Source organism: Vulpes lagopus, chromosome 7, assembly GCF_018345385.1.
Source record: "Vulpes lagopus strain Blue_001 chromosome 7, ASM1834538v1, whole genome shotgun sequence".
In the NCBI taxonomy this organism is placed as follows: Eukaryota; Metazoa; Chordata; class Mammalia; order Carnivora; family Canidae; genus Vulpes; species Vulpes lagopus.
The window spans coordinates 122894298-122920747 of record NC_054830.1 but is presented as its reverse complement, the minus strand read 5'-3'; the positions used below and the strand labels follow the sequence as shown (position 1 = coordinate 122920747).

At 33.1% G+C, this 26450-nt stretch overlaps 1 protein-coding gene across 6 annotated transcripts in view; it reads left to right on the top strand.

The window, feature by feature from the left end:
• The window catches only part of DMXL1 (Dmx like 1), a 125268-nt gene that overhangs the window by 71406 nt on the left and 27412 nt on the right, over nt 1-26450 (top strand). For 2 of the 6 annotated variants that reach the window (XM_041761050.1, XM_041761049.1), the window contains exons 26-35: nt 1019-1095; nt 4078-4205; nt 4752-5000; nt 5345-5458; nt 12587-12765; nt 14330-14472; nt 17322-17407; nt 18530-18731; nt 19758-19875; nt 23156-23218. In XM_041761050.1, coding sequence (XP_041616984.1) covers nt 1019-1095; nt 4078-4205; nt 4752-5000; nt 5345-5458; nt 12587-12765; nt 14330-14472; nt 17322-17407; nt 18530-18731; nt 19758-19875; nt 23156-23218 — 1359 coding nt within the window. The remainder of the gene's footprint in view (nt 1-1018; nt 1096-4077; nt 4206-4751; nt 5001-5344; nt 5459-12586; nt 12766-14329; nt 14473-17321; nt 17408-18529; nt 18732-19757; nt 19876-23155; nt 23219-26450) is intronic. The other 4 variants (XM_041761054.1, XM_041761052.1, XM_041761051.1 and 1 more) reach the window with 3 other exon arrangements.

The following is a 26450-nucleotide window of genomic DNA, read 5'->3' as shown; positions in this document are numbered from 1 at the left end:
AACAGCCAGAGTAGAATTTGTAAGGCCTTTTAAGGACTAAGTTCAGAAGTCCCATATCATTTTGTCCTCTTGGTCAAAGCAAGTCAGAAGGGCAGCCCAGATTTATTAAGTGGAGAAATAGACTCCACTTTTTGATTGGAGAAGCTGGAAGAAATTCTGATCATTTTTGCAGTTTTCTATATTTGGTCTTACTGTCTTCTTTTTATAATGATTTTTATTTTATTTTATTTATTTTTATATTCTTGATTTTAATTCATACCCCACATCTTATTGATAATTGAAGGGGAAATAGCAATTAGAGTTTAATCTGTGAGTCCCATTTTTATTTACATAGAAGACTATCATACTTCATGACTAGATCAAAACCTCGTCTTTTAATAGTCTGATCTAGTTTGCTTTCTGACTTAGGTTGTGCTTCTCAAACCTGCTTCTCTTATTGCTTGTCATGTCATATTTAGAGCTTTCTCTTTCTCAGTACAAAAGTTTCCCTGCAGTTGTTGTCTTTCATACCTTCTCTTTTCTCTAAATAATTTCATTCTCCTTAGATTGCTTGTTTTCTTTAGTAGCTAGAATATATGGTAGCATATTCTATAATGGCTTGTCCATAGGTAAACTATAATTTATCAGACTGAGCTTTTACATATTTTGGTTGAGGAAGAAGTTGAATCTTGGAAGGTTTTCTTTTAATACATGGCTTTCTTTTAATACACTACTGAATAGCTAACATCTGTTCCCATTTGTTCTTGAAATAGAAATTAGGTAGCAGGTGTGTGTTTTATGATTTCTGCCAACAGCCTTAGTGTTTTTAATTTGTCTATGTAGTGCAATCTCTATAGGCATAAATGAGTGTTAAGAAAAAAAATAGTAAAAAAAAAAAAAAAAAAAAGAAAAAAAATAGTTTATAAGGACAAAATAGGTTTTTCATCTTTTTTTTACAATGCTGATTAAAGTAGGTTTTAAAACAAGTTTGATTTTTTTTAAGTTATACTTAAAGTAATTTTGTTGTTGTTTTTTTCAGGTATATGTAATGCATACTTTAGCAGCCTCACTTTCTGCTTGTATTTATCAGTGCCTTTGTGGTAGTCATAACTACAGGTAAATATCTTTTTGTGAAATTTAGGAATGTTTGTGGTAACTGATGAGGTTTCAGAATTTGTGTGCTCTTGCTTTAGAAAAACTTTATCACAGTCTAAATAATGCAGAAAGCATTTGAAGTGATGAATATTGTTTTTTCATCTTTGAATTTTAGCTTATGCCTTAATGGCAAATGAATGTTAAGTAGACCCTTGTCAGTATAACTAATTTAGCCAACTTTTATTGATCACTGCCTAATGCCAGGCATTGTGATATGCACTAAGATCTCCTTTCTTAAAGTCCATCTAGAAACAAATGTGAGTTGATAAGATATATGTATAACATGACATTGCACTTAAGTGGTAAGTACTATAGCGTAGTTATATTGTAGTTATATATAACTATATTTATAATTATATACTAAAATATTATGTAATATATTATATAATTATATATATTGTAGTGAAAGTCTCTGGTAGCACAATGGAAGGAGTAACTGACATGGAATTGAGAATAATTTGACAAAAGAGTGATATTTATGATTTTTCTCTTTAGAGCCTAAGATTTCACTATAATCTACCTAAACTTTTAAAATATACTGTTTGACACTTTGGTATTTTTCTTTAGTTCTTTGAAATTCTCTTTGTTTTTAAAAAAGTTTTATTTAAATTCCAATTAGTGGTTCGCCTGGGTGGCTCAGTGGTTTAGCACCTGCTTTTGGCCCAGGGTGTGATCCCAGAGTCCCGGGATTGAGTCCCACATTGGGCTCCCTGCATGGAGCCTGCTTCTCCCTCTATGTCTCTGCCTCTCTCTTTCTGTATTTCTCATGAATAAATAAATAGTATCATAAAAATAAAAAGATAAATTCCAGTTAGATAACATAGTGTAATATTAGTTTCAGGTGTACAGGGTAGTGATTGCACCTGTTGCTCATCCTCTTTAATCCCCATCTTGGTTTCCCCAGTCCGACTCCTCTCTTCCCTCCGGTGGCCATCAGTATATTCTCTATAAGAGTCTGTTTCTTGGTTTGCCTCTTCTTTTTCCCCTATGATCCTTTGTTTCTTGACTTTATTTCTTTAAATATTTTGTCTTCTCTCTTGTATTTCTTACTAGACAGGTATTGGAACTTACAGGTTTCTCTTTTTCTCTTTTAGCTTTCATTTCATTGTTTTTCTTTATTTTTGCTTCATTTCAAGAGAAACCCTTGTTCACTTTTCAGACACTAACTAGTTCTTCAGTCTTCATGTCCTTTATTTAGCCTGAGTTTGTGTTTTAGAAATAGTTTTTTATTTTTAAGATCTCTGGTTGATTTTAATGACCACTTTTATTTTTGTAACTTATTGTCTGTATTTCTGAATTGTTTTAACCTGAGTATAAGGCATCTTCTGTCATGTTCTAATAATAAGTCTGCTTTCTCGGGTGCAGGTCATTCACTGAGTTTGTTATTTCTTAGCTGATGTTAGCCTCTGTTGGTGTTGATTTCTGATTGTTTTATGTGTTTGCATTCTCTCATGGGAGTCTCAGTGTACTCCTCTGCTTCTGCATTCCACAGGTGGCTTCAGTTTGATTTTTTCATCCTCCAGTTCACTTTCTTGTTTTTGAGTGTGGCCTTTTTTTCCCCTCAACATATGTTTATCTTTTTCATCATTTCCATAGGCTGATTGTAGTAGGCGGGGTTTTTTTGTTGGCAGACTGCCATCTCAAAACTGGAAAGTAAGGCAAGAAAAACTATTTACAAATGTGTCAAAATGTTATGACTTAGAAGATTTGCCAGCCAGAACAGATCTAAACCAATAAATGTGCTATATTTAAATATTACATTTACCTCACATTTGATATAGAAATTTCTGATAGGATTTTTTTAAAAACTTCTATCAGATATTTTTCCTTTTTTTTTTAAAGATGTTATTTATTTATTCATGAGAGACATACACACAGAGAGAGAGAGGCAGAGATACAGGCAGAGGGAGAAGCAGGCTCCATGCAGGGAGCCCAATGTGGGACTCAATCCTGGGTCTCCAGGATCACGCCCTGGGCCAAAGGTGGCGCTAAACCGCTGAGCCACCCGGTCTGCCCTGTCAGATATTTTCCATAGTTTATGTGAAGCTGCAAATTACTTTGTTCATTAATTTGTTTACTTAGGTTTAGTTTAAAGTACCATTACTTAGGGAAGTTTACCCTGAATTCCCAAATTGTGTAAAATTCTCCCCACTTTTGCTTTCATAACCCTGTATGTGTAGGTTTTCTCTTTAAAAGCAATATGATAGGGATGACTGGGTGGCTCAGTCGGTTAAGCATTTGACTGTTGATCTCAGATCAGGTCATAATCTCAGGATCATGGATTGAGCCCAGAGTTGAGTTCTGTGCTGGGCATGGAATCTGCTTGGGATTCTCTCTCTCACACTCCTTCTATAGCCTCTATCTTCTCCCTCAAAAAAAGAAAGCAGTATGATAAAATTATTTGTGTTTGATTCCTCCACCAGACTATAAATTTCATGGATACAGAAACCACGTTTTTTCATAATATCCTTGGTACTTGGTGCATATACCTGATGTAACCTATCCTGATGTAGGATTGACTAGGTATTAAATATCAAACTGAACCTAAGCTAACTTTGTTTTCAATCAGATAATCTTGTTTTGAACTTTGATAGAATAGCTTGCTGTTTGTGGTCATTAGTGATTTAGTTTTTTCATTTGTATTTATTCTACATCTTTCATTAAATAAATATGCTTAAAACCTATCACATGTATTTTAATTTAGAAAATTTGCATATTTACACTTAGAGGATCCTTAGTTTTAAAATTGTGCCAGACTTTAGAGAACAGTACTTAGCTCAGTAATAGTATAACTAATGAAAATTTGAATTTAAGATACTCTAGAAGTTAGATCTAAAACATAGAAATATTATATGTGAAATTCACTTTAGGTCATCATATTTTTATTATTGTTTTATTATATTGTAATTCTTACAGATTATTCTTACTTAAATGTTTTCTTAGTTCATTTCAAACAAATCAGTTTACTGGTATGATGTATCAGACAGTACTGCTTCCGCATCGACATTCTTTGAAAACAGGAAGCTTAGATGAAGCAATAACTCCCAATACATCACCAGCACAATGGCCAGGTATAAATAATTTATACATATGTATATAAATGAATATATATGAAATTTTTCTTAACTGATTGAACTTAACCAGATGAGGAAAAAAATACGTTTGTTGTGGTTTTGCTACATTATAATCCCTGTTTAAATATTGTTAGAATTGATACCACTTTAAAAAAAAAAAAGAATTGATACCACTTAAGTGTTTACCATTCATTATAAATTTTGCAGTTATTTAACATTGGTATTTCCTGACCATTTTACTAAAGTGACTCAAATGTTTTGTTGTATCACTTGTTACAATTTTTTGTCATAATAGAAAAACATTTATTGTGGCAATTTAATTTTATCTATCATATTTGTATTAGATTATAGATTGTCACTGTTTCTCTAAATTAAATAGTTCAATATTTGTGCTTTAGCTGTAATAACTTCTATTAGTCTGAATCTAGAGAAAGAAAAACTTAAATCCTGGAATAATAAAGTTTTTTCAAAAGTTAAAAAATCAGTTAATTTTTTTATTTTTAAAATGTATTGTCAGTGGTAGCTGTGTTTTCTTTGTTCTAGGAATAACTTCTCTGATTCGACTTCTGAATTCTTCTGGCGAGGAAGCCCAGTCAGGGCTTACAGTCTTGCTTTGTGAGATTCTCACAGCAGTGTATCTGAGTCTTTTCATCCATGGCCTGGCGACACATTCTAGTAATGAACTGTTCCGGATTGTGGCCCATCCTCTGAATGAAAAAATGTGGTCTGCTGTGTTTGGTGGAGGTGCACATGTTCCCAGCAAGGAACAGACACACTCAAAAGCTTTACCTGGTTAGTTTTTTAATGTGTGTTTGTTTGTTTTTAAACCTGAAACTTTGTTTTCATCTGAATGATAACTCTGTCAAGTGTAATTACATTTTAATTTATTCACAGAAAGATTTTGTTACAGCCCATTTTCTTAAAGTATGAACAAATAGTTTTCTGGTGAAAATGCAGTATAAGTTTCTGGTGTAGTTTTTAAACTGTAAGACACTCATGCACCAGTGATAAGGAACTATCTCATGTAATTTTCTTCTTAAATCTTTACTGTTGAAATGATCGTTTGTTTTGAAATATACTGTAACACTGATCTTTGTTCTATCCCAAATACAGATTCTCTCTTCTTTCTTTGGCAGGAAGGCACTTTGCTATGCCTAGCCCCCACCAGGTAGTGGTATTCTCCATGGAATGTGTGGGCTTTACCAAAGCTCTTTCAACCATCAGTTCTCGTAGCCCTCCCAGTCTTGCAGGCAAGATACTAGCTTTAGAAATAGGCTTTCACAGCTCAGCTTGCTTTGTGTTGTTTTGAAGGGGTTGGGGTACCTGGGGCCCGTTTTATTTTGTTTGGCACTTAAAATAGAAAATTGAGAAATTTCCTTTAATCAAGCCATATTTTTGATTTAAAACAATGATTAGCATTTCAGAAAACCATCTCTGCTTTTTATTCTTTTAAATTATTTCCTTTGATGTTTTCTATTCCTGAGACGTTAACATCTTTTTAATTGTGTAGAAATAAATGTCAGTGCTAATCATGGTAAATCAGACTATGGCTTGAAATGTCTGGAAAACATTTCAAATGAGGCTGCTTTATGTTTTGCATACTATGATTCTGGCCATTAGGGGTTTTGGATTTCTAAGTGTTCATAACAACCTTGAAAAGTAAACATTTTAAACAACTGTAACCGTGTTTCTAAACTTTCTAATTTTCAAACTATATATATATGTTGTATCTTGACTTGAAAAGAATCTTGATAATGCTTTCTACCTTGCTGTTTTCTTTTTGTAATTTATTAGCCCATATGTGATAATCTTAGTTTTAAATTTTTAAAAATATTTTTACTTTATGAACATCTCTTCTAATGTTTAAAGAGTAATTTTTGTGCTTTATTTATCATATGGACAAAAAAAGACTAACTTCTGATGAAATTTGCCTTGGAGTAAATATTTAACTTACCTGAATTCAATTAAAAACTTTCAAAGTCTAAGAGGAAGTAAGATTTATAGCTCTACTGAGATTAGCATTAAAAAAAAAATTGGAAAACTGTGGCCCTGTTTTTAATGTATCCTAAGAGAAAATCATTTAAAACTTTGATCTGGTTAATATGAGCTGTTAAAAAGGGATAAATTCTTGCTATGAAATGTCCAAATACCTTTAAAAATTTTTAAATATTCTTACTAACCAGTCACTATGTCTCAATTCCAACCATTTCTACTGAGCACAGATGTGTAAAGAACTTAAAGTCTAAGTTCTTTGTTGAACCACTCAATTTTAGTTGTTTCGACACACAAAATACCATTTCATAAATTATCCTATAGGTACCATCATAAACTGTATTCCACCATTTACTGAACCCTAAGTAATCATAGTGACTGAAAATTATCTGTATCTGTACATTTAATCCCTTGGAATTGAGATATGGTGGCAAGTAACACAGAGTACTTAAAACATGTGGTTCACGTATTGCTAGGGCCAGACCAAATATAGCCACATCCAGGTTATGTGGAGCTCATCTGTCTTTGAGAACCCAGAAACTATGCTGAATCAATCAAAGATGTAACTTAGTACTAGAAGAGGAATTTAAAAGTAACCATTTGTTTTCCTGTAAATTCTGATTTTAATTTTCTTTGCAATAATGGTCTTGTAAACTAAATTATATTTTTCTCTACATGTCTTTTATATACTTAATGCACTAATATTTTTAGTGACAAAATTTAAATATGACTAAGCTTTATAATAGAAAATGATAGATGATTTCTATTAGATTTCAGTTTGGCAGGTTAGAATTCTTAAAAAAAATGTTAATCAGTAATTTATTATTTTTTTAAGTCAATTTAACTTTGTGGATTCCACATCATATATTAATGAAAGATTTATTTTTTCTACTTAAAACTAATGTAGGGGTATGTTCATGGAATTAGGAATTATTTCACTATTATGGTTAATTTTTGAAGCAATCAGGTAAGCAATAGCAAGTTTGGAAAAATGATTTTTTTTTCTTATTAACAGTTAGAAATCCAGACTTTGCTTTTTATTGTATATTACAAAGCAAAACAGTATTTTTATTTAAATAGTTTTTATTATATTTTGTCATAATATTTGCAATTATAAAAACTGAATTTTCCATCTTCATCTTGATAAATTTATAGTAATGATTTTTTTATGTCTCCAAATTGAGGAATGAAATATAAAATGAGTATTTTATTTGTGGTAAGCGTATCCTTTTTTTTAACTATGAAACTGCTATTGATGTTTTAGACATTTTAAAGTATATTTTTACCATTTGATTATTTATATTAAATATGGATCAGAAACTCCAAATGTTTTGCTTTTTCCCTGAAACTTATATAAAAATAAGTTTTGTGTTCAGTATATAGAGATTATACATGTCATTTCTATCCTTCCTTTAGTAAAATATACAAAATAGCAACATTTCTTGACCAGAGGGTAAGGCTTCAGCATTTTTAAAATAGAAAACAATCAGCTATTTAAAATACAGATGAATATGCCCAATAATTTTAACTGGCTGCTGAACTGAAAAAGAATTAGTTTTGCTGGAGAAGGAAATACATCTTTGTTAGATTCCTTGGATAGACTTTTTATTGAGGGACAGATAAATATTTTCATTAAAAGTTTAAAAAGCATCTTTTCATTTCATAACTATAGTATTTGTCCGTTGGGACAGGCTGATTTCACTTAGCACAGTATCCTTGAGGTTCATCTATATTGTGGCACATGATGCGGTTTTCTTCATACAACTGAGTCATATTTCACTGTGTGTATATACTCCGTTCTCAAGAAGTCTCTGAAGCCTTAGCTGAAGTCTTACAGGCACATCTGTATTGTGGTCTTCATGGTTGGTGATGGGAGAGCAGTACCCCAGGACAGTTTTCTCCAGAGGTTTTATCATATAACCCTATTAACAAAACATGCTTGAGCAAATCCTCAGAATGTACATATTTATTTATTTACAAGCACATGTACTCTTGCTGATCTAGATAGTAAACATTGACAGATTTTATTTTCTTCTTCTCCTTTCGACTCTACTTCTCCAGCCCCTCCCCCTTGCTTTTTCCTTCCTTGAGTCCCTTCCCCTCAGCCTCTTCATCTCTCCCCTCCCTTCCCCTCCTCCTCCTCTCTTCTTTTCCTTTTCCCCTTCTTACCCTGTATCTCTTTTCTTCCTTTTCCCCACTTCTGCTTATTGAAAAATAAATCTAAGTAGTAGTTGTAATATTTTCTTTCCATATTCCAGTGAATCACTTTGAATACCAACTACCTTGGAGAATCCTTCCTCCGTGATTTGAAGACAAATCACTACTTTCTACTAAAATAGTAATCATTTCATTTTTATAGGTACTTATGAAGCAGGTGCAAGGTACCACTGTGCCTTACCAATCCTTGAGAGTCAGTCTTTCTAAATTCTGGAAATTGTTACCTGTCAGACATTTTGTTAGCATTAATTTCATTCTTTGAGGATTAAGAAGTATCTTAAATGTACTGTTTCTTTAATCTATTTTGGTCTTTTCCTTTTAAAAATCTTTGAAGTTTACTTGTAAGATCAATGTTTTACATGTAACTTTGAGAATTTGGTTTTTTATTTCATTTGTGTTGGCATATATTTGTACTTCTCAAACTTTTTGCCTGAAGTGCATGCTAGAGGAGAGTGAATATATATGTATTATGTGAATATATATATATTATATATTATATATTATATATATATTCACATATACACATACAGACATACACCACCTAGGGGATCTCTTATACTGAATTATCTTACCAAAAGCAAAAAATAGATTTGGAATGTTTTATCTTGAACTTACACGACTTTTATCTTCTCCATATCTTTATTTCTTTCCAATAAAATATTTTAAATCATCATTTAAATGACTTACCTTCATCCTCCTACCTCCTAAATTTGGGATCTGAATTTGAAGGTCCAGAACAACGTGCTCTCTGAAGCTTCACACACACTCTCTGGCACTTTCATGAATAATCTAGTGATAAGTGTGCCTTAGGTTGAGAAGCAGAGAATGAGATAGTTCTCAGGTTACTTTGAGGTCAGATTTTAAAAGAAATAACATTTAAGTCTGGGTTTAAATATTAATTTTGTCTGATTTAAAATGAAAAATTCACGGGGTGCCTGAGTGGCTCACTTGGTTAAGTGTCTGCTTTCAGCTCAGGTAATGATCTCAATGTACTGGGATAGAGCCCTGCATTGGGCTCCTTGCTTGGCGGGGAGTCTGCTTCTCCCTCTCGCTCTACCCACCCCCATCATGCTCGCTCCTGTGTGCACACACTTTCTCTCTTCCTCCCCCCTCAAATAAATAAAATCCTTAAAATAAAATAATAAACTCAAAAGGTATTAACTTACTAGCCTTCCTCTTATGTTTTGTTTTAATCAACCAATATGTGTACATGGTGACAGATCCAGCAATCCAGAAGAATTTATGGTAAAAAGCAACATTATCTTTCTTACTCTCTACCTTCTCTGCCTGTTCTTTAGATGTATGTAGCCTCTGAGCTGTTTCTCCATATCTGTGTTTAGTTCCTTTGGGAGGCATTTCCATAGTTCCAGGAAATCTACTACAGAATGGACTAGGAATGAGGATAGGGGTTCTTACAATGGAGGGAAAGTCCACTATATTGACAGTAAAAGTAATTTTTAAAAGTACTTTCTATGAATCCAAAGCAGCTAAGCAATTTATTTTCAAAATGTCTGTTAGTGCGTGATTCTATTTTTTCTTACCCATGGTTATGTTGGTTTTTCTTTAACCACTTTCTAGCCTCTCTCAGTTCCTTATGATTTCTGAGCTCCATAGCCACATTCCTTTTTAATTCTCAATACTGTTTTTTTCTTATATTATTAGTAAAATACTCATTTACCCTGTTGGTAATGGAACAAAAGTCAGTTTTTATCCAAGGAATGACAGAGGTTCTTGATATTTGATTATTAACATTTTCAAAATAAGCAGATGAGTACTCAGGCACTCTGCAGTCTCTATTGGTGCTTCATGATGATGCCAACCCAATGTGATTTAGGCATAAAATTGTCTTAGGTCTTGCTGTATTTGGGAGAAAAGAAGGAGCATCTATGCTAATGAGAAGCTACGGATTATTTCTTGTTTGCTGGGAGGCGTCACTCAGGTCCTTTTATTTATAGCATTTCAAGTAATAGAACATTCAGTACTATGAACCTGTTTGCCATTTTTTTCTGTCTTTGTTAATCAAAAGTATTTTTTTTTTAAAGATTTTATTCATTTATTCATGAGAGACACACACAGAGAGAGGCAGAGACACCGGCAGAGGGAGAAGCAGGCTCCATGCAGGGAGCCTGATGTGGGATGTGGGGTGCCGGGTCTCCAGGATCAGGCCCTGGACTGAAGGCGGCGCTAAACCGCTGAGCCACCCCGGCTGCCCCATCAAAAGTATTTTAATAAGTAGTTTTATATTTCTTACATTGAGTCTATAATTTTAAACATTTACCCCCACTGTGGTAACTTTCTTATTTTCATGTCAGTGTCTGAGCTCATTGACTCTACTTGCAATTTTTTTTTTAATCTTATTAGGTTTTGGTTTAAAAACTCTGATTTGGGGTGCCTGGGTAGCTCAGTGGTTTAGCGCCTGCCTTCAGCCCAGGGCGTGATCTTGGAGTACCGGGATCGAGTCCCACATCAGGCTCTCTGCCTGGAGCCTGCTTCTCCCTCTACCTGTGTCTCTTCCTCTTTCTCTGTGTGTCTCTCTCATGAATAAATAAATAAATAATCTTTTAAAAAGAAAAACCCTTGATTTTTCATTATATAGGTGTCTTGGCAAAAAATGTATTTAGTGTTGTTTGTAAGTTCTATTTTTCCAGAGATCCTTTAAGCTTCTATATTCATATGCCTTATAATATAAAAATAAAAAAAGCAAAGTAGTACTGTTAAAATCATATGATTAATTTTAAACTACAGCATTAATTTTTGAAAGGTGAAAAATACCTTTATATTATAAATTTTTTACTTGATCAGAATTTGTTAGAACCACTGTTTAAGTTTTAGATAGAATATGAATGTATGCAACATATATTAAAAACATGATTGTTGGCTATCAATTGCTTATAAAATCAGAAAAAATACTTGGGACACCTGGGGGGCTCAGTTGGTTAAGCATCAGATTCCTGGTTTCGGCTCAGGTCATGCTTTCAGAGTCTTGAGATCAAGCCCCACGTCAGATTCCTGCTCAGCATAGAGTCTGTTTCTCCCTCTCCCTCTGCCCCTGGGCCTGCTTGTGTTCTTTCTCAAGTATAAATAAATAGTTTTTAAAAAAACAGAAATCTATACATTTAATCTGAAAGTTCCTTTTAAAGTCATTTGAGAGGTTATGTAGTAATCATACCACATCTTAGCAATCTTAGAATTTTATCCATTTTAATTTCCTTTTTTCTAAAATCACTAAATCAGTTTGTTAAACCCAGCTTGGCTGTAGCTTGGTATAATGCATGAGCATGCTGTTTATGCAAGCTGAGTAGCTTCAAACAATAAAAATTACATTACAGAACAAATATTTGCATTCTTTTAAAAGGTAAGTCAGTTCTCACTGAAACCATTGAAAGAGAAGATTGGTGTACCTTATTGGGAGTTGTTCACCTGTCAATAAGACATACACTTCTGTTTGGGACATCCTTGGTTCTGTATTGTGATTTGCATCTTGTGACTTAGTGTTTGTTATTTCTAGATTTGTTTTCATTACTGATGCCCTTAATATTCTAAAGTAAAATACTAAGAGAATACTAACCATTAAATGTTTAAAAGTTAAAACAACAAAGATTGCATTTTTCCCTTTTTGTTATTCCGCTGACCAGAATATTCCATGTGCAAACCATTTCCAGAAGTCCAAATCAAATTTAATTGTTACGTATTTGAAATTTTTTTTATATTTTCAGTGAAAACATTCAGTTTTATATGTAGATAAAAGGCCAGGGGATTACTCAAGAACCTCATGAATGAGTTGTTACCTTCAATTAACATTGACATCCCATGATAGTCTGTTTTCCATGTTATTCCTAAAAACAAAGTAGAGGAATGTAAATAATTTTCTTTCATGATCCTGGCTCAATTGTGGCCTCATTTATAGACAGATATTTTATCCCATTACCCACATATGCAACAGAAAAGTTAACATTTAGAGAATGAGGGATACATTGAGATAAAAGCAAAGATCACTGTTTGCAGTGATTTTTGTCTCCCTTCTACCTATTTTTTTATCTTACTATCAATAATCTTCTCAGTTTTGTGTTTGTACTTATTTGTAACCTTAAATCTTATGTAAAGATAGATGAAATTAGTACAATGGAAATAGTATATACTTTAATAATACTTTATTTTGTTTTTATTAGTTTCTTCACTTGTGGAAGAAGGAGAAAAACAGAACAAACGTTTTAGGCCATCAAAAATATCTTGCAGAGAATCTGCTGCACTGACCTCTTCCTCATCATTAGTCAGCCAGGAGTCACTGACAGTCCAAGAGAAGTTCATCCCACCGGAGCTCAGTATCTGGGACTATTTCATAGCCAAGGTAATAAAAGTGCCACCTCGAACAACATTTATGCAATGAAGTGGAAATGAACATTTTAAAATGTTTAAAATAAGTGGAATTGTTGCTACTTCCAAGTATCTTCCCACTCTGTTTCAGAACAATTTAATTTTGTTGGGTTACATAACAAAACAGAAAAGCCTCAAAGATATATGGCCATTTTCATCCAGTTATCTATCTATCTATCTATCTATCTATCTATCTATCTATCTATCTATCTATCTATTTATGATAGTCACAGAGAGAGAGAGAGAGAGAGGCAGAGACACAGGCAGAGGGAGAAGCAGGCCCCATGCACCGGGAGCCCGACGTGGGATTCGATCCCAGGTCTCCAGGATCGCGCCCTGGGCCAAAAGCAGGCACTAAACCGCTGCACCACCCAGGGATCCCTCATCCAGCTTTTAGGGCAATCCTTTGATAAGTTATGATTTATGTATTTTAAACAAAGTACAGTTCTTAGTGAAAAGATAAATTGGTCAACACCTTAGTGCTGACGTACTTAATGGTAAGTAAGGAATCAAAAGTACTAGATGTCACAAGGCCATTCCTGCTGTTGTTCCTTTTCTTTATCTCAGACATCCTTTGTTGTTCTCATATACACACATTCCAGTTACCACTGTTGAGTTAAGTAACCTGAGTCCCTCAACAACAAGGCTCAGAGTTTCCACAGTATATTAACTATGAGTAATCGCCTGAAGTACAGACTTCCCTCCTGGTTCTTCAGTCCACATGTCACTGTGGAAATAATCAGATGCACCTCATGTTCAGTGACCAATCACAACAGTTCTTTTAAAGTCTGTTGGTAATTGATCATTTAGTACCCATGATTCAATTCATATACAGATAGTGAAGTGTATAGTTGTCTTGGCTCCCATCACAAACTCAGGTGACATTTTACAAAATTGGGTAATCAGAAGAGGGAATTGGCTTGTGAAGATGGTAGTGCAGTAAAACAGTGAAAAGTGGTAGTACTATAAGTGAAATTCACATCAAATGTAAACAAAGCTATAGAAAAATAGCTCAGTTTGGGGCTACTGATAACTGCTCTCATTTGAGAGATTCTGGATGTGCAACAAGAGGACTTCATGAAGGCTAACTTGTCAACATAAGTGTGGGAAGTATGACACAGGAATGAGGATATTCTAGAGATAGTGAAATTGGGGGGGGGGGAACCCCACTTCACATTAAAGGAAGCCTGGCCAGGGTGCCTTGGTGGCTCAGTGGTTGGGCATCTGCCTTTGGCTCAAGGCGTGATCCTGGGTCTGAGGATCGAGTTCCGCATTGGGCTCCCTGCAAGAACCCTGCTTCTTCCTCTGCCTGTGTCTTTGCCTCTCTCTCTGTGGGGAGAAAGAGTTGGGGAAATCACTGACAGATATGCTGATTAATACAGAGAGAAAGAGACGGAGAGGAAAAAAGACTATTTCTAGGATTCTGGCTTGAGTAACTATTAGGATGCCATTTACCAGTACAAGACAACTTTGGTTATATTTTTTTAAAGTTTAAGTCAGAGAGTTGAATGATAAATTCTGTAACTTTTTTATTTTAGCCTTTTCTACCCCCTTCCCAAAGTAGAGCTGAATATGATTCAGAAGAAAGTCTGGAAAGTGATGATGATGATGATGATGATGATGATGATGTTTTAGCTTCAGATTTCCATCTCCAAGAACATTCTAATTCAAATTCATATAGGTATGGAATATATAATTTTAAGCTTTTTTTAAAAAATTCATCTTGGCTTATATGCATAATATTTTTTAAAATAACGTGAGATTAACAGCTTGTTGAATTAAAATATACATTATAACTCAGATTTCTTTAGATGAAACTGTTAAATTCTTTTCTTTAAGGATTATTGCACAGGAGGCACCTGGGTAGCTTAGTTGGTTAAGTATCTGTCTTTGGCTCAGGTCATAATCCCAGGGTCCTGGCATCGAGCCTGACATCAGGAAGAGTCTGCTTCTCTCTCTCCTTTTGCCCCTCTCCCTCCACTTATGCTCTCAGTTTCTCTCTCTTTCAAATAAATAAATAAACTCATTTTTAAAAAAGAAAAGAATTATACAGTTAGTTTTTTATTATCCATGAATTGGTCTTCACAGATGCTCTCAGACTATTCGTTGCCCTTTACTCACTGAGATAAACAAACCCCACTGTTTTAGCCTAGAAAACATACTATCTTTTCAGTATAATACTAATACTCCAAGGTGTCAGTGATTACTGTCTTAAAAATGTCTTCCACATATTATAAAAATAATAAGTGTTCAAAATGTTCCCCCTCACCTCCCAGTGCTACTTTATATGCATGAGCAACAGGATATTATCTTGTCCTTTTTGATACATTGTATATCTCTGAAAGTTACAGATATTTTTAAAAATATTGTATGCTAATGGTATGATAGGAAAATGGAAATTTTCCATAAGAAACAGTAGTATATTAGCAAAAATGAAATACTCCTTTATTGAAAGGAAAAATTATTAGGAGTTTTTTGCTTACTAGTGTTTGTTGTTTTTTTACCTATTGACACAATTTTGTTTTTTGAATATATAAAATATTTACATGGCTCAAACTGTGTAACTTAATAAAAAGAAAAAAACAATAAAATTTAAAAAGCAGAGAAATGACTTGAGTAGATATTTTTTGAAAGATATACAAATGACCAGTAAGCATAAGAAAAGATGCTATCATTAGGGAAATGCAAATAGGAACCACAATGAGAGATCACTTCACATCCTGTAGGATAACTATCAGAAAAACAGAAAATAACAGTATTGGCAAAAATACAAGAAACTGGACCCTTGTGCACTGTTGATGGCAATGTGAAATGATGCAGCAACCACTATGGAAAACATTAGGTATTTAGGTAATTAAAAATAGAATTACTATATGATCCAGCAATTTCACTTCTGAGTATATAACCAGAAGAATTAAAAGCATGGTCTTGGACATGTATTTGTGAAGACTGTGCTTGCTTCGGCAGCATATATGCTAAAAAAAATTGGAACTGTATTTGTACAAACCATGTTCATAATATTCATAATAGCCATGGTATAAAAGCACCAAGTGTCTGTTGACAGAAGAACGCATAAACAAAATGTGGTGTGTGTGTGTGTATATATATATGTGTGTGTGTGTGTGTGTGTGTGTATGTATATACATATGAATATTATTCCACCTAAAAAAATGGATGGGAATTCTGACACATGTTACAATGTAGATGAACCTTGAGTATATTATGCCAAGTGAGATAAACCAGTCCGAAAAGGACAAATACTATGGCAATGCTATATATAATTCCACATATGAGATGTTTAGAGTAGTCAAATTCATAGAGACAGAAGGTAGAATGGCAGTTGCCAGGGGCTAGGAAGGTGAAATGGGGAATTCTTGCTTAATGGGAAGAGTTCCAGTTTTGCAAGATGAAAAGGCTTCTAGAACTAGATGATGGTAATGGTTGAATGTATTTAATGCCACTGAACTGTATACTTAAAAGTAATTTGAATGGCAAATTCTATGCTATACATATTTTACCACAATTTAAAGTAACAAGAAGGGCAGTCCAGGTAGCTCAGCAGTTTAGCGCCTGCCTTCAGCCCAGGGCGTGACCCTGGAGAGCCGGGATCGAGTCCCATGTGAGGCTGCCTGCATGGGAGCCTGCTTCTCCCTCTGCCTGTGTCTCTGCCTCTCTCTCTCTCTCTCACTCTGTGTGTCTCTCATGAATAAATAAAATCTTAAATAAATAAATAAATAAATAAAGTAACAAAAAGACAGTACTCTAAGAAATAAATGTGTTTCGGGCAGCCCCCCTGGTGCAGCGGTTTAGCACTGCCTGCAACCTGGTATGATCCTGGAGACCTGGGATCGAGTCCCACGTCAGGCTCCCTGCATTGGAGCCTGCTTCCCCCTTTGCCTGTGTCTCTGCCTCTCTCTCTCTCTCTCTCTCTCTCTCTCTCTCTCTGTCTCTATGAATAAATAAATAAAATCTTAAAAAAGAATGTGTTTCACTTAAAAGAGAAGTTGAATTTTCTTTTTTTAATAAAAAAGCAAAACTTCATAAAAATGTGAAATTAGAAGTCTCACATAGCTGCCTTCCATCCAGCTCTCTTCTATACCCTCTACATAAACCCATTTTTATTAGTTTGTTTTATCCTTTTGTTTGCAAAATAAGCATGTTTATGGGTGTGTAAAAGTAACAGGTGGCATAGTATATATAATGTTCTATATTTTGATTATTAATACATACTGAAATTCACTTCATAGTAAAATTTCAAGATTCTTCTATATTCTTTTTTTTTTTTATGGCTTCCTTAATATTCTTGCTTCAAAACCAAAGTGTTCCAACCAGTACTCTGCTAGTGGATAATTGGTTGTTTCTACTCTTTTGCTATCGATAAAGCTGACATGAGTAACTGTGTGCCTATATTGTTTTGTTTTTCTGGTATCTGCAGAGTAGATTCTTGGCAGTGAAATTGTTGGATTAAAGAATGATGTATTCTTCTACAACCCTAAGTAAATCTTTAATCTACCATTGTTTTATTTTCAGTTGGTCATTGATGCGCTTGGCAATGGTGCAGTTAGTGCTCAACAATTTGAAGACTTTCTATCCCTTTGCTGGTCATGATCTTGCAGGTAATGAATATCTTAACATGAACTAATATTCCCATTGTTCTTGAATTACTCATATCTATATTTTTTTAATAGTCAAGAAAAGCTTTAGTAACTTCCTGTTGTAGAAGATAGTTTTCTTTTGACCAGATCATCTGTCTATAAATGTGTCTATCATATTGTCAGGTGCCATTATGAGAACAATGTCTAAAAAATCAGGAGATCTGAACTTGATGTGTTGGATGGTATTGACTCTTTATACCTCTAGTGGAGGTGTTGGGGGATTTCGTAGCACTAGACACATAGGAAACTAAGCAAGCGCAAGAACTTAGTGATTATTAACTCCAGGGGAAGAAAAGATTGTACAGAGGAAAGGGGTATAATAGTATACCAAGGGGTCCAGCTGTGATCTATATTTATAAATATAAATAGCAAGGTAAACACAAAAACACCAATTTAGCCAAAAATTATGTGACTATATTGGAATGATGGAGAAAGTAGTTTATTCTCATGTTCCATAGTAATAAATGAGTACATCATTTCTAAAATTGAAAGAAATCAAGAATTCACAGTATAGACATATTATTTAGATTTTTGTAACTGAATAGCAAGAATAGCTAAAAGTTGAAAGTGGAGTGAGGAACCAGGAAAATGAAAGTATACAGAACTAGAAAGTGCTAAATTTCATGGTAAACGTCTTTTTTTTTTTTAGCTTTTGTGTATTTTAATTTTCTAAACAAATTTTAATTACATACCATATAGAATTGGGCTGATAGATTTAAAAGCAATTATTTTTCCTCTCCAACATGTTTTCATAATATTCAGGTATATTTTTTATGTGAAATAAAGCCAAAAGCAGTAATTGATACAGTAGTACTTTAACATCATAAGTCATAAATATTATTTCAAGTTGTAGTAGTAAAACTATGATATAATTTTGACTCAGATTACTCTTTTTTCTATTGTTCTGGGCCACCTAATTATGTTGAAAAGAGATTTATTACATCTTTTTTTAATCCTATGGAGGTTTCTCCCCACCTCTCTTACACATCTCTGCCAAAATGTTTATCTCTGTCATTCTTACAGTCAACTGTAGCATTTTACTAAAGAAGACAAACATGAGTCATTTTTATTTTCTCTTTTTAGAGCTTCCAGTTAGTTCACCACTTTGTCATGCAGTTTTAAAAACTCTTCAGTGTTGGGAGCAAGTTCTTCTCCGACAACTCGAAATCCATGGTGGGCCACCTCAAAACTATATTGCAAGTCATACCTGTGAAGAGAGTTTGTCTGCAGGCCCTGCAATTCTCCGCCATAAAGCTTTGCTGGAACCTACAAACACTCCTTTCAAGTAGGTTGTCGTGTGGATACTGTTTTGAAGTCAGTTTTACTAAATCAGAATGTTATCAATTAGAACTTAAAAATATATATATATATTCAAGGCCTTCTGTGTCTACTTTGTGGTTCTTGGCTCAGATCTGTGTCCTTGTTGGTTGTATATTGTAGGCCAGAGGTTAGCAAGCGTTTCCTGCAAAAATCCAGATAGTAAATATTTTAGGCTTTGTGGATCCTACAGTCCTCATTGCTGCTTTTAAACTGCCATTGTAGAGTCAAAGCAACCATAGACAATAAGTAAACAAATGGACATGGCTCTGATCCAATAAACTTTATTTTTGAAAATGAAAAGCAGGCTGAATTTGACCTGTGGGCCATAGTTTACTTCCGCCTACTCCAGAACATTGCTATTCAAAGTATTTAGTTAGCATGCTGTTTTACTATCTGTGAGGAGAAGAAGCATTTGCACCAAAAGGAAAATTGATGCAGTGCTTGCTTCACCAATAAATCTTGCTACAAAATGATAACTGAATTAATAAACATTGTACTTAGTGACATAGTTGATTTCTATTATTTCATAAGTTCTTATCTTCGTGAGCATTAGTAACAGAGTTTATGGACCAGTATGTGTTCACAGACCCTTTGAGTACCTCTACTTCTAGATGCCTTCTAGGAGAGAGATATTTTGGTAGATATTAGATTCCTAGGGGTCAGCAAACTGCAGCCATGAGGCCATATCCACCTGTCCTCCTGCATTGTAAATAAAGTTTTATTGGATCACAGGCATACTCTTTCATTTTAATATTACCTATGGGTGCTTTCCTACTTCAGTGACTAGGCTGAGTGGTTGAAAGATAGCCTACAAAGCCTAAAATATTTACTATGCGTTTTTTTAAGAAAAAATTTGCAGACTGCTGTCCTCGATGATACGGTCTGATTCTAGTTAATCTATTATTATAAACATTCATTGGAGTATTAAAGAAATGTGGTCAAGTTAATCAGAAATCTCCAAAGTCTATAATTAAATGTCTTGTCTCTGCAGATCCAAACACCATCTGGCACTGTCTGTGAAGAGACTTTGGCAGTACTTGGTGAAGCAGGAAGAAATTCAGGAAACGTTTATCAGAAATATATTCACAAAGAAAAGATGTCTAAATGAGGTGTGTATAAGTTAAAACCTTTTTACTCTTTTATTACTTGAAGTTTTTTGTATTATGTAACCATAAAAAATAAGATACATTTTACAGACTTTTAAAAAACTCACTTTGATATCATAGACATTTAGCATCCACTTAATAGAAAAGGTGATTGAAAAGAGAGAGGTTCAGTATTTTCCTAAATCAAGTTAATTTAAAGCAACAAATTCAAATATATTTGGAACTTTTTTTTCCCTAAAAAGATACTGTTTGAGTGAAGATTCTCTACCTTGTGTTTTGAGTTGTCATGATTGCCAGTTTTGGAAGTCAAATAGAAATTTCCCTTGGTTTTCATATGATAGTTAAGCTTATCTTAGAAGTTGAATTGAAACTAGGTCAGTATACTGAGAACATTTCAAATATGTATATTTTCTTTTTATTCTTTTAATTATGCTTCTTACCAAAATTTCGTAAACACAATTTGTAAGTATATTCTAGTTGATTATACTTTGATATTATCACTATAATGATTATTTTTCTCATTTAGTTCAGAGCTTTAAAAAGTTCTATTTTGATGATATGGGGAACTTGCACCTGAATGTAATTAACATATTACTTCTTTTTCTGTGATGGTATTGCTATTAAAAGGTAGTGGGTAAACTCAGTAGTGGACTTAGTGATGCTACTAATTCCTCATGTCTTCGTGAACTAGTAATAAAGAGTTTCAAGACCAGCAGCTGTTTTGTGGAACTCATTTTGAGAAGCATTGAACTAGTCTGAAAGCAGCTTTGTATGGTTTTTGAAGTGGGACAGAAAACAAAGTAATTCATTTGGACAAATAAGGAAATATAATGAATTCTTTTTCCTAATTTCATTCTTCTTTAAATTTTTTAATTTGAGTACAGTCAACATTACAGTGTTACATTAGTTTCAGGTGTATAGCTTAGTGACTCAATAACTTTATACATTAAAATGGCTTCTTAATAGACAAGTAAGCAGTAAGCAGGATGGCATATAACCTTAATGAAAAAAAGGAAAAATTCATAGAGTTCATTATAGAGCTCATTGACTCTCGATTTGAACACTATTTTATAAGAGGCAACTGCATAAGCTATTATTTAGTATTCACCAGATTATATAAATACATTTGGATTAGCCAAGCCAGGAAACAAACATAATTTTTGGCTAACTTAGAAAACTTCTGACATATGTACCGTATAACATTGAAATCTAAGCCAACAATAGATAAAATAAGTTTAATACAAATGAAGTATTTTTATTTAACCTTATGTAAGATGTATTCTTAAATATTGAGTATATGAATTACCATTAAACAGTTCAAGAAAATTTTTGAATAAATAAACTTAAAAATGTACTGAATCAGAAACTAGTTAGGATGTATTTACTGATGAGGTAATGTTTCTTATTTTATTTTAAATATATCTTTGCCTAAAATAATGTATTACAAGTTAAAGCATTCTCATAATAGTTTATAAAACCCTTCTGCATTATTCTGTATAAAAAGTATGTTTATGTGTTTGTTATTTCTTTTTCTGATGTACCTTGTAACATGAAGATGCAGTTAGCATAATAATTCCAAGTACAAATCATTTTTTTAAAAACATGGCCATATTTGATTAATATAGATGTAAGAATATAAAAACTTTTCTCTACTGCTGATGTAGTCTTTGTACTTGGGAAATTAAATAGTTCTCAAACAAAACAAAAAGCTGATAGACCACTAGATTGTTTAGCTGGATCAGGGAATAGAATCACTAAGGTAAAAGAATTGTATGAGCAAGCCAGAATGCATAAGGAAGGATAGCAGGTAAATGAGCATGGCTACGCCTTCTAAATTTCTTTGCTATTTTATTTTTAGTTTTCTTAGGAGTTGGATGATACTGTAAGAAAATTTTAAAATTATTTTTGTGTTACGATTTTAATCAAAAGCATGGACTAAAAACTTTATAATTACCAGTAAGCTAAATATTTTCTCTGAATTTTAGGATGTTTATCTGCAAAATGAGTACAGTACCCCTTAATTGGCAGTGTGTTGTCCAGTAGAGTTAACTTATTTAAAACTTGGCATGATCATTGGTAGCTGTTAGAAATTGTTACTGCTTTATTGTTTTATTCTTTTTTAAAATTTATTTTTTATTGTTTTCTTGATGGTGATGCTCTGAAAATTAGTGACATTTTGATAATATAAAAATGAAAAATTTATATGGTGAAGCATAGATTTAGATGGAATTAAATAGAATATTAACTTTATAGAGTTAGTATATTATTATTTAATCTTTTCTGGAAAGTTGATTAGCTTATTTTTGGTATTAACAAAAACACCTTCCATCTCTTTTTTTAATAAAATTATTGTATTTAAATAGTTGGAGTCCAAGTCACTGCGACTTTTCAGGTGCTTAGAAACAGATGCAAGACAGGCCCTATATTTTGGATGGGAGGATTTTGAGACTGCTGCTGTTTCTTATTCCTTACACATTTGAAAATGAAACTTTCTCCATCTGATGTTAATATTTAAAATCCTGATGTATCCTCAGAGCTTTTCTTTTTTTATATACTGCATTTTTAAAATAGAAGATCTTTCCTGTTTATATTAGTTTGAAATTAAGTGCAGATAGCTGCAAATAGACTGTATCAGAATGGTTTTCTTTTCTTTTCTTTTCTTTTTGAATGGTTTTCAACCAGAAAAAAAAAAAAAAAAAAACTTGACAGCTATCATCTTTGTCCCTACTTAATATTTCTCTTTTATTTTCTGACATCTTGAATTACTACTTAAACAAATGCTAGTATCCCATTTTAAAAAGGATGTGTGCCTTCAAACAGTTTATTGACTATTTTTCGCTAGAGAAAGAGAAACCTAGAAATCTAGATCTTCTAATCAGGAGGTTTTGCTAAGGAGTGAGATACCATAATGTAGACAAGGCATAGTAATATGTATGAAGAAGAACAATTTGACTTTAATTTTCAGTAGCTCTGAAATTTTTAGTATGAAGAACTATGGGCTCAATTTTGCTTTAATTTTAAGATTTCAAAATAAGTCCGTTAAAATTTCTTGGAGGTGAAATAAAATTTATGGTGATGGTTAATGAGTTCTGAGGTAATAAGTTTTCCCTAACCCTTAAGCATGCACCCCTACACAGGCTTCTTTTAAGATGTATGATATTTAAAAGTAATAACGTAGTCCAGTTTTGTTTTCTAGTAAATTTGGTTAAAAATATAAAAACATATCCCCAGTATTATATCTCGTCTTTACTCTTTGTCATGTGGTTATTCTTTCTTGATGAAGTCATTAGAGGACAACTGTGAAACCATCAAAAATTCTATGATGGAGGAGCCAAACATCAATAAGGTACAAAATATCATTCAACTGAAATTAGAAATTGCATTCTTTAACAAGAAAAACAAATTGTTTGCATTTTAGCTTTGAACTGGACTTTGTTTCCAGTGCAATGAAGTTATTCTCTCAAATTACTCTTCTTTAATTTCCACAACTTAAATATGCAATCATAAAAATTATTTGTTTTAATAATAAGAGAATGCAATTTTAAAGGGAGTTGAATGTAACCTGCTTTGGCTACAGATTTTTCAAAGTAAATACAACTGAAGATCTTAATAAAATGTAATCACAGTAGCCATTACAGAATTATGGTAGTATTGTTCTGTTTTTTCCCGTGTCACTTTTGAAGTTAACGTGCTTTCCTGTCATGTTAATTCCTTAAAATATATCAAATACTATTACATAACATTTATTTTTCTGGTAGGAATAGCATATAGGACTGGCCTTAATGTGTAGCAATTTCTCATAACACTTGAGAACAAGAGCAAAAATTGTAGGAGTTTATATAATCATAAAATATCTCCCAAATGTTTTGTGATTGTACATTTAAATATGATTTCTGTTAAGTTGATACTTGACTCATGGGTTTTTTTATTCTGATATTAAGACCCTCTCAACAAAGTCATTTTTAGGGGAAAAATTTCTCAAAAGTTAGTTTTTAAGGCTACTGATTTCCACTGCCAGTTCTTTCCCAAAGAAAATCTTTTGGTAAAAAAAGGAAAAATAATTTTATACATTTAGTAAAAAAGACTGATTAGCTGTCAAGTTATGACTCAAACTTTGGCAAAATAAATTTATGCAATTCATACTTTGGAAATATCTACGGGCCTTTGGGAATTTTGAAAGAATATAGTTGAAACTTTCAATCAGTTAACAATAAGTCCTTGCCTAGGTAATCATTAATTACTAGTCTGTATGTTATGAATTCTTATCCAAAGATTTCTCTTTTCACACTATTTATAAGATGTTAATAATGTGGTGTTTCTATAGTCCTCACACTACATTAAAAGGTAGTCTTTCTGGTTGGTGAGTTAACATCATAACCATTTTTGGCCTGAATTTTCCAGGTGTCTGCTACAATTTTGTTTTAAACAGCTGTTAGGTATACCTGAGTTAAAATAACTGCACATATTTATTAAAGTATAATTTTACTGATCTTTGCATATGTATACACCGGTTAAGCCATCACCAGAATCAAGAAAATGAATGTAATCATCACTCCCAAAACTTTAATCTCCCTCTTCCTCCTTTTCTCCCACATCTGCCCTCTTCCTGTATTAGCAGCTACCAATCCGCTTTTTCGTGCTATAGATTAGTTTGTATTTTCTGGAATTTTATGTAAATGGAATCAATATAGTATGTCCTTTTTTTCCGTAGCATAATTAGTTTGAGATTGCTCCACGTTAGGTATTTCAGCAACTCATTGCTTACACTGAGATGTATTCATTGTATCACTGTACCGTAGTTTATTTTTGTATCTATTAGTGAACACTTCAGCTCTTCCCATTCCAGAATTATTTCAGATAAGAATGCTCAGAATAGTCATATACAAGTAAGAATAGTCATATATAAGTCTCTTTGTATGAGCATATGCTTTCATTTGTCTTGTGCAAATCCTTAGGAGTAGAATGGCCAGATTGCATTGTAGGTGTGTGGTTAACTTTTTAAGAAAGTATTTTTCAGGATGGTGGTACCATAGTGTATCGCCAGCAGCAGTGCATGAAATCTCAGTTGCTTTACCTCCTCTCCAACACTTGGTATGCTCAGCCTTTTTATTTTAGCCATTCCAGTAGGTGTGTAGTGGTTTTAATTTCCATTGAGCATTTTCTCACGTGCTTGTTTATCTTTTGTATGACTTCTAACTTTTTGGTTAGGGACGCCTGAGTGGCTCCGTGGTTGAGGGTCTGTCTGCCTTTGGCTCAGGGCCTGATCCCAGGATCAGGGATCGAATCCTGCATCGGGCTCCTTGCATGGAGCCTGCTTCTCCCTCTGCCTGTGTTTCTGCCTCCCTCTCTCTGTGTCTCTCATGAATAAATAAAATCTTAAAAAAACAACAACAACAACTTTTTGGTTGAAGTGTCTTTTCAAATGTGTCTTTTTTTTTATTGGGTTGTTTTCTTAATAGAATTTTAATAGTTTTTAGTTTATTTTAAATATAAGTCTTATAGCTAATTGTCAGATACTTTCTCTTACCCTATTGTATGTCTTTTTATTCTCTTTACAATTTGTTTTAAACTGAGAGGTTTTTAATGCATAGGTTGGACCTCATCAAAATTTGTTCTGTGTATGAACATTCTTTTTGGTGCCATATTTAAGAAATCTTTGCTTAACCTAAAAGTCACAAAGATTTTCTCCTGCTTTGCTCAAGTTTTAGTTTTACAGTTAGTGAAGATGACTTCCACTACCACAACTTTCCAATGGAAAAGGCATCTAAAGCTCTGCCCTACAAAGAAATCACAACACAAAGGCATTGTTTAAATTCTACCAAAAATTTTTTTGGTTCAGGTTTTTAAAAATGATACAAAGTATGGATTGCAGTTATTTAAAAAAAAAACAACAACAAACCTGTGTATCAGTTATTCACCGCTCTTTTCTGAAAAGATTAAATTATCTTTTCCTCCCCTGAATTGCCTTTTCTTCCGTTTAAAAAACCAATTGACATATATGTGTCATGGACCATTAGTCAATTTTTCTTTATACTAATCTCTCACTATCTTACAGCACTGACTAGAACTTCCAGTCCAATATTGAATATAAAGGGTAAAAGCAGACATTTTTATCTTTTTCCTGATCTTGAGGGAGAGCATTCAGTCTTTTGTCATTAAGTATGCTGTTATCTATAGGGTTTTAGATGCCCTTCATAAGGTTGAGGAGCTTTCTGTTCCTAGCTTGTTGAAAGCTTTTAATCAGTGATTGATCCAGCTCTGTCTCCTTTTTAAAATTTTTTTAAAAATTTTTAATTAATTTTTTTGCCACTATTGAGATGTTCATATGGTTCTTCTTTAGTCCATTAATATGGCCAAATAAATGGATGGATTAGTTTATGTTAAACCAGCCTTGCATTCTCTTCATTTGGTCATGGTATGTTTATCTTTTTTATATATTGGTAGATCTATTAAAATTTTTAAGAATTTTTGCATTTATGTTAAAGAATATTGGTTAATATTCTTAAAGATATTTGGGGGTTCTTTTTTTGGTTTTAAACTAATGCTGGACTCATAGGATAAGTTGGGAAATAGTCTCT